The following is an 8,740-nucleotide window of genomic DNA, read 5'->3' as shown; positions in this document are numbered from 1 at the left end:
GTGTGTCTATGTGACCTCCTTCCCCAGTCCTGTGAAAATGTCATCTTGCCCTGATAAAAGCCCAAACATGACAGAAGCAGAAGCTGAGTTAAGCTTTGCCTTGGTGAGTTTATTACGGAGAGCTCCACCTTCCTTTCTCCCGCCTAGAAGAGCAGCACTGGGCCACGTGGCACACCTTAGCTGGAGCTTTGAGGAAGCCGTCACACCACCTTGTTGACGATGCTGCCTAGTTCTTCAATCTCACACTGGACTTCATCCCCCTTCTGCAACAGCAGGTCACCAGGGGTTCAGCCCTGGCATACACACCTCCACAGCCTGCAGTTCCCAAGTCGGTGCCAACCCTGCCAGGCCTTCTCAGCCCTTGCCCCCTCTCCTCCTCTAGCTAACCCACCTTGAGAAAGACCGGTGGCTTCCTGAACACACCGACACCTGGGGGGGTCCCGGTGAGGAAGATATCCCCTGGGTACAGAGTGACAAACCTAGGGCAAAGCAAAAGAGCCAGGTGAGACCAAGGGCCAAGGTGGCCACATCCAGGGATAGAGGGCTCTGCTAAGCTTCCAGGTGTGCAGAGGAAGGCCCCACCCACTTACCGGGAGACCCAGGCTATCAGCTCCTCTGTCTTGAACACCATCTGGTTGGTGTTGCTGCTCTGGACCAGCTCCCCATTCACGCGGCAGCAGATCCTTAGGTTGTGTGGATCTGAAATGAGAGTCCATGAGGTCGATCTCTCCCACATCTGCAAAGATGAAACTGCAGGGAGGCTTCAGCCTGCAGGTGAAAGGGACCTGTTGCCTGGCTTGGTACCCTACTCCGAGGCTTCCTGTGCGCACGTGGCTCCTCTGCATCCCCACCACCTCCAGGCGCCCGGCAGCAGCCCCTGGGTGAGTGAAGGAATGGGGGAGAAAGTGGCTGGGTGTTTTTTTTTCCTTAAATGGACATCTGTCCACAGCAGAGGCTGACAACTGTAGCTATAAAAATGTCTGAGCATCTATAAAACTTCAGGGTGATGGCTCCAGCAGGTACAGTAAAGCCCCATGTTGCTGTCACCTGATGCTGGCTTGCAGTGACCTGCCCTCATAGTGTCCTGGCCAGCCCACATCGGTATCTTTCTTGGTGGCCGTTCTGCACACCCAGGCAGAGCAACTGGAACAGTTTAGCTTTACTGAGGATTCTGCACGGGTGCTGCAAGGTTCTGCTGCCCTGGGTGTGCTCGCCCACGTGGCCATGCCACCCCGCTGGTGCTCCCTGTCCTTCCTGCTGTGGCTGGTGCTGCTCTGTGTACGCAGTGGCTGGCTGAGGTCCAGTTGGGGCGCCTGCCTCTCCCTCACTGTGGAAAATGAACAGGCTGCTTTTAGCACCAGGGATTAAACCCAGGGTTGCTTAACCACTGAGCACAGCCCCGGACCCTTTTTGGTTATTTTGAGTCAGGTCTTGCAGAATCCTTAGGGCCTTGCCAAATTGCTGAGGTTGGTCTCAAACTTGCACCCCTCCTGCCTTGGCCTGCTGAGTCTCTGGGATTACAGGTGTGCACCACCAGGCCCAGCTAACCAGGCTTTATCACAGTGGTTCTCCATGCTGAAGGGCCAGCTTTGCTTCCGGTCCAGATGGGCAACTAGAGGAAGCCTGGCCCACCATTACTGCAGGGCTGTTTGTGATTCACTTTATGAATGTGGTTTCACAAGCACTACACTTGTGGTCCCACTGGGGGCCCAGGAAGGACGCCTGCGGGGACTTCAGTTGAAGGTGTGCATGTGCCCTGTGCAGCAGCCAGGGAGACGGGCTCACACGTGGCTGCACCTGCACTCCGTGGAGCGCTGCTTTCTCCTGACGCTGGGGTCAGCCCCAAGTACAAAGACCAGGGACCCACCTGCTATACTGTCCTTGGTAACCAGGGCAGGGCCCAGGGGGCAGAAGGTGTCGAAGGTTTTTCCCAGCAACCACTGCTTCCCATTGCGTCTCATTTGCCAGTCCCGAGCACTCACATCATGAGCCACAGTGAAGCCAGCCACGTGAGCCATGGCATCTGTGGCCTAAGGGGGCAGGGGATTCAGCCAGATAGGTTACATCACAGGTGACACCAACCCCTGAAACAAAGGATCTCAGAGCAATCATCCCAAGTTAGGTGGTAGGTAAGGCAGTGTCAGCCAGCAGGTAGGAGCTGACCATGTCCCAGTACTAGGGACGCAGGCACCCTTGTCTTGGGGAGTGTGGTCAGCATCAGCAGGGACAGAAGCTAGGGCCTCTGCTCTGAGTCTGGCCTGAGAGCCCCTCTTCCACCTCACCTTGATGTGCTTGCCTTTCTTTCCAATGACCACGGCCAGCTCCACTTCCCAGTCCACCTCCTGAGAGTGGGAGAGAAGCAGTGAGGAGGTGGTGGGAACCAGTATGATAGTCACCTCTGGCTGCAGTGGCCTTGGGCCTGTTCCCAAGCCAAGAGGCTGTGCACAGGGCCTCAGGCCCGGGCCCCTGACAGTGGGCCTTGGCTGCCAGTCCACATATACAGTCCCCACAAACCAGAGCCAGGGAATGCCAGGGAAGAACTGCCTCATGGACCGATGGAGGCTCCAGCAGTGGAGGCAGCACTGCTGGCCCCAGGCACAGCTCCCCAGTGTGACTCGAGCTATGACTGTTTGGAGGACTGAGCTCAGAGACACCCTCGATGCCTGCAGCAAAGGAGATCAAGTAATAATCGCTGGCAACAGGTAAGGCCAGCTTGTTCTAAATGTTATAATGTTTTAACTCACTTCAGTGATAACGAGAAAAGGTCAGCATTTGTGCAAAGAGCTTCAATGAGCAATTCACAAAAAGAAATAACACAGTTACAACCAAGAACAAATGCTCCACCTGGTCCCCAACTAGCAAACTGCAACTGCAAAGAATTCAGCCTTCTGAATTGGCACTGTTTCTATGGCTGGTGTAAGCACACCGGACTCCTTGCAGACATGAGCAAGGAAATGCTCAGTGAGGGACATGGGAACCAATACGGTAGCCCTCTGCCCAGCTGAGGTTGTAAAAAATGTCTGAGCTAGGGAGTAGGACCAGCTGCATATAAATCAAAAGCAGGACTCACCCTGATGTTAAAGGCATGGAGGCAGCTTTGCCTCAGAGAACACCAGCAAGTGACGGTCGAAGGCGTCACAGAATCACGTGCAAGAGTGAAGCAGGTAAGGACCCCAGGACCCCTGGAGGAGCCACTGAACCCACACTCCACCCGCAGGTCACTTATTAACTACAACAAGGAAAGCGCATTTCACAGGAGAGAAAGTTGGTGAATGAAAACGAAGCCAAGGGGTCACACTGGACCACCTCACACGAGCCTCCTGACAAGAAGTACACAGTTCCTGTGTAGACTTCTAGAAAGCATTTAATGAAGAAAACAAGATGGAACTAGAACATGGGATGGACCACGAGAAAACCTGACAGGATTCTTGGAAGTGTCACGAGCTGGGCACAGTGGCCCACACCTGTAATGCCAGCAACTCAGGAGGCTGAGGCAGGAGAATTGCAGGCTCAAGGCCAGCCTGGGCAACCTAGCAAGACCCTCTCTTAAAATAAAATGAAGGGGGATGTGGCTCAGTGGTAAAATGCCCAAGTTTGATTCCCAGTACAAAAAAAAAAAAAAATCCCAAAGTTGCAAACAAGCCCAACAGTAGATGATCAGTGAGGAAATTATGGCCACTGGTACAAGAGAAAACTACATGGTAACCTAAAATATGCCAAGGAGACTATTTAACAGTATGAAAAAGTGTCCTAGATGGAGTCTTAGGTAAAACGTACGTATGTGTACAGTGTAAACATACACAGGAACAAAATGACAGTGGGAGGTACACAACCAACACGGGTACCAAAGCCCTGGACAGCGGGAATATGGTGACTTAAATTTTTTGTTATCTATATTTTAGTAGTTTTCTAGTTTTAATATTTACAATCAGGAAAAGATGTCATTCCCCACCTCCCACAGCCAGTATTATCCCCTATAGTTTCTGCTCGATGCATTATCAAGTGACATAATTCCTACAAGCTGAATGTGCCCCTGTGATGGCACAGAAAGTGACCCGGAAGGTGGTAGGGAGGCACTGACCTGGCTCTCCGGGGGGAGGACCACCGCATCGTAGGGCCCCACGATGGAGCTGGCAAACTTGCTGAAGATGATGGGTTCCTTGGGCACAGGCACGTTCTGTTCTTTGCAGTGGTCCACATAATTCAAGCCCACACACACCACCTTGTCTGGACGCGTGACTGGGGCCAGGAGGGTCACCTCTGACCGTGGAAGGACAGGCAACTGGGCTGTCAGGGCTCTGTAGAGACCAAGGAGGAAAGGGGCTGGCTGGGACAGGCTGGTGATCCTCGCCTGTCCCAGGATTGGGGGCAACCAGGGAGATGACTGCATTTTAAGACGTATTTTCTAGCTCTGTCAGCCATCAGCTGGTGTCCTGAGATCAGAGAGTGCTCTGAGCACTGGGTTTATCCAGTGTTTGTTTCTTCTCCCTATCAGGTCATTTATGTCCATGCAGGAGAATTCAAAAGGCACAAATGGGAATACAGGGCAAGGTCTCTGACCCGTTCCAGTCATGCCCTGTCCCTCCCTGGAGACATCCTCTATGTCCTGAGTAGTCCTTAAGAGCAACTCTTTGATGGCCTTTCCTCTCACCCTTCTGCATGCAAAGCAGTGTACTACATGCCACTTACACACACACACAATTTTTTGAAGATCCCTATACCACAACAAATAGTTTTATTCGTCCCCCCTGTCCCCACTTGATGGCTGCATACAACTGCACTTCAGAGGTGCACACAAATCCCTAGTGAGGGGCAGGGATGCTGTCTCCAATCTGGAGAAAATGACAGGATTGGAGTATACTGTCATCAACGCCGTATGCTGTCAAGCATTTCTATTTTTGCCATCAGTAGGTGAAAACGTCATCTTCAGGTGGTTTTAATTTGTGGTCATAGATCCTTGAGGCAGACTTCACAGAGCTCCCGGCTTCAGAATGCCCCACTCCCACAGCCCCAGCTCAGGGAACAATGATCTCGGAGAAAATCTTTTTGATCCCCTCTTCCCCAGATGCCTCCCTCTTAGAAACCTTGGTCCCAGACTCCTCAGGCAAGCAGGACTTAATCTGCTGGTGAAGGCAGTAGATGAGGTTGAGTCCTGGCTGTACCACTCATGTGTGGCCTTGGGAGAGAATCACCTCTCTGGGCTTCAGTTTTCTCCTCTGCACACGGGGAATGTTGCTATATAAGGTTTCTAAGGTTCTTAACTAAGTGAAAAGGTGAAGAAGGAAAAGTGAAGTTGCCTTGCTCCCGCAGGGAAGGGCCACCTGCTGGCTGTTTCCCAGGTGGAGTGTGTGGAGGCAGGAAGGGACGGGCAGTGGCGCAGGGTGATGCTGCCAGCTGACTTACCTTCTTGCCACTGACAAGGTTGCCTCTCCCTGCTCCAGGAACTGTACCATCGTCTCGGGGAGTGTGGGGTCAAATGCGTTGAGGTCAATGACCCCCCCACCATTTCCTGCCTCCAGGCCCAGGTGAGGCCCCGCCAGATGGGGTGCCTGGAACTGCACCAGTCTCATGTCTCTGGAGGGCTGCAAGGGTTGCTTCCGAGCCTGCAGCAGGGCTGTGAGCAACCTCCTCCTGGCAGCGACCAGCATCAGAGCCTACGGAGGGAAAAAAATCAGAGGCCCTGAAAGACAGCATTTCAGAATCATCATCAGGATCCCCAAGTCCCTCTGCCCCACCCACCACTCCTGGCTCACGACATGGCAAGTGCTGTTTATGTCATTTCACCTGCTGTATTTCATACGGTGAAAACTTGCAGGGAGCGAGTGACCCCTTCATGGCAGGCTCTGGGCTAGTCCCAGGGATCCCAGTGTTCCTTCAACCACTGTTTTTTGAAAGTTTATGATGTGCCTGGCAGTGCTGTGGTCATTGGGGAAACAAATGCAGGTCCCACAAACTCAGCCCAGTCGTCCTGCTTGCAGGCAGACAGATGGGAACTGAAAAAACAAGCTACTGAGCCTGTTACTATGGAGATGGTCAGGGCCTCGGCCTTTCTCCTGCTGCTTGAGGAAGTGCCGTAAACTGAGTGGGACTAGGAAGGAGAGCGGCAGCCCCTGCCAACACTGGCCTCATGTGGTTCCTTGAATGCTAACTTGATTCTGTGCTCTTCAACTTGAAATGCTTCTTAGTGCTCACACGTGCAGGCCAGGCTGCCCGACTTCTGCAGCAGCCCCCACCTGCTTCTTTAGTAGCCATCAGTTTCCACCGCTGGGGGCTGCTGCAGACCAGCAGTGCTCTGCTGTCTTGGAAAGGTAGGGCTTTGCTACTGAGTTTATGGAGTCGGGCTCTGTGCCTGCCATAGAGAAGGCTATTGATGACTTTAAGGAACATATGACAGACAGGCTTAATCTCCCTTTATGGGAGAGACTGGTGACTGTCAACCCTGGGATAGATGGCTGTGCCTTCCCTCCTCAGATCATCTAGAAAACGTCAACACAGTTCGGGTACCAGTTTGAATTTCAGCTCCACTTAATGACAAACCCCATGCTCTCTCTCAAAAAAAAAAAAAAAAAAAAAAAAAACAATTTTTTCCCCTTAGCACTGAGAATTGAACACAGGGCTTCACACATGGTAGGCAAGTGTCTACCCCTGAGCTACATTCCTAGCCCCTCCCATTCTCTTTATTTTGTTCTTAATCTAAGTAGGGTCTCTACCCTTACCACACTGTCCCTCTCCTGCATGGTGTCTTTTAAAAGTAGTACATGACGCTAAAAATGGGCAGATAGCTCTCTCAGCCCCCAAACTCTTGGTCCTCACCCACTTAAGTGAATCTACCCTGTCCAGGTAAAGACTCATTAGACTTAGGTCCCCACTGTGCTAGCCTCCAAGTTCAGCTAGAAAACCAGGGGCTTTATGTCTCTTGCCCTGTTTTCTTACACAAATACGAACCATGCCACTGTCAAAAGGCTATTCCAGTCAAAATGCATGCACTTGGAAATCCTACACACCCAAATAATACTAAGGGCTCCCATTAAACACAAGATACAACATCAAATGTTCCACCTAAATGTCTCATTTAATTCTCTTGACAACTGTGGATGGTAGGTACCATTAGCCCCATTTTACACAGGGCAAAGCTAGGGCTTAGAGAGGTTAAGGAATGTGTCCAATGTCCAAGGGTCACACAGTTAAGAAAAAGAGCTCGTATTGGAATTCATGCCCAGGTGACGTTGAAGTCGAGTGTTGTGCAAGTAAATCTATGGGCAACCCTTCCACTCCTCCCAGGGTACCATTTTCAACAGAAGAGTCTCCAGAGGACCTGTCATCAGCCCTATCTGCCATCGGTCATGCCTATGGGCGCCCAGTGGCCTGCTGCCTCAGAGAAAGGCCTAAGCATCTGCTTCTCTTTGATAACCCCTGGCCCCCAGACTTTGCTCTTCCCACGTGAGAGGAACATGCACGTTAGTTTCACCCTCACAACAATCTCCTGGGGTAGGACGCCCGATTCTACAAAAGGAGGCACTGAGGCGTAATGAAGTAAAGTCACCTGCCAAGGTGACCCCGATGCTTTTGCAGTAACCGTCATGCCTCAGGGCCCGAGCTCAAGCCAAGTCCTTGAGCAAACAGGCTGCAACCGGAGGTGGAAACCGCTCAAGCTTGGCAGCCTGAGACGCGGGTTTGCACCGCGTCCCACCGTCTGCTCGCCTGGAATCGAAGTCGGTCCCTCACTTTCCTAGATCCCCAGCTCTACAGAGGCAGTGGGTAGGCGCTCACCACGGTGGGCCCCGCCGTCCGTGTCGTAGGAAGCGACCAGGTCTAACCGGCCCTCTGCGGGAGACGTCCTCTCGGTCTGGCCCAGATCCAACCTACCTGGGCGCGGCTGCGGATCCCGCCCGGTGCCCTAAGCTTGGAGTTAGGGCCCGCTGTAGGTCAAAGGCCGCAGGAACCAGCACACGCGCCAGCCCGCACTACACCTGTAGTGGACTTCCCAAAACAGGCGCGCACAGGTGACGTCACGGAGCGACGGCCAATAGAAAGCGCCTGGTTCTTCCCGGAAGCTGAGTCGCGCAGGGCGGGTCCGTCGCGCAGGGCGAGTCCAGCGCCGGTGCGCGGGTCTCCCCCGGAACGTTCCTTCCGGCCTCGGGGCGTCGAGGCGCGCAGGCCGGACTTTTTAAGGGATGCGCACTCTCAGGGCGACCCAGCGCTTTCGGGGCCGCTCTTTCCGGCCGCCTCGTGGGCCTCCGCCCGGCCAGGCCCTTCGGCCCGGCAGTCACCGTTCTGATCGTTGGGCAAAACGGCGTGGGCGGCGTACCCTAGCGCGCCGGTGGAGGGATATTTTTGTCTTGATGGACATACCGAGGAAGGGAGGGAAGGGCGTTATCTGATTTACTCGTGGGGACCCCAAGGCTGAAAGTATTCCGCCCGAGGACCCAGGCGGAATGAGTAGCGGGTTCCCAGACCCCAAGGCCAGCCTTTTCCACCCATGCGACCTGTTCAGGTGCAGGGCGAGCTAGTGGGAGAGTGAACTTATCCTGCAGCGCAGAGAACGTTCCAATGGAGAGGCCGTTTCATGAGACGGTTGCAACTCAGCTCCCCAGGCCAGGAGATGCCCTGGGCAAGGGGCTCCAAAATAATCAAAGACCAGATGGAGTATCAAGGGCTGGACTTGTCCCATGAGAAAGGCTGAACCTTATCTAAGTGCACAGGCCATCACTGGAAGCTCCTCAGGGTGCCATGACCAAAC

The 8,740-nt window shown here is 53.4% G+C and overlaps 1 protein-coding gene across 3 annotated transcripts; it reads right to left on the bottom strand.

The window, feature by feature from the left end:
• Positions 1-88: 88 nt before the first annotated feature.
• On the bottom strand, positions 89-7,996 carry LOC124963209 (fumarylacetoacetate hydrolase domain-containing protein 2). 3 transcript variants are annotated; one of them, XM_047522783.1, is made up of 9 exons: positions 7,867-7,996; positions 5,404-5,654; positions 4,082-4,298; positions 2,283-2,342; positions 1,868-2,030; positions 1,048-1,327; positions 591-699; positions 392-479; positions 89-263 (listed from the first exon to the last, which is right to left on the bottom strand). In XM_047522783.1, the coding sequence occupies exons 2-9, from the start codon at positions 5,646-5,648 to the stop codon at positions 253-255; spliced, it is 1,173 nt and encodes a 390-aa protein (XP_047378739.1). In that variant the 5' UTR covers positions 5,649-5,654; positions 7,867-7,996; the 3' UTR covers positions 89-252. The 3 variants fall into 3 exon arrangements, with proteins under 3 accessions (XP_047378739.1, XP_047378740.1, XP_047378741.1); XM_047522784.1 differs by having other exon boundaries at positions 7,771-7,990; XM_047522785.1 differs by lacking the exon at positions 1,048-1,327.
• Positions 7,997-8,740: the final 744 nt, after the last annotated feature.

This window comes from Sciurus carolinensis, chromosome 13, assembly GCF_902686445.1.
Source record: "Sciurus carolinensis chromosome 13, mSciCar1.2, whole genome shotgun sequence".
NCBI lineage: Eukaryota > Metazoa > Chordata > Mammalia > Rodentia > Sciuridae > Sciurus > Sciurus carolinensis.
Note: the sequence above shows the minus strand (reverse complement) of the source record. Positions and strands in the feature narration are given on the sequence as shown.

Coding starts and splice junctions, on each gene's coding strand:
- LOC124963209 (XM_047522783.1), bottom strand. CDS start 5,648: ATGCTGGTCGCTGCCAGGAGGAGGTTGCTCACAGCCCTGCTGCAGGCT. Junction 2,031..2,282: donor AGAAAGGCAAGCACATCAAG/GTGAGGTGGAAG, acceptor CTGCCCCCTTAG/GCCACAGATGCCATGGCTCA. Junction 480..590: donor CTGATAGCCTGGGTCTCCCG/GTAAGTGGGTGG, acceptor GCTTTGCCCTAG/GTTTGTCACTCTGTACCCAG.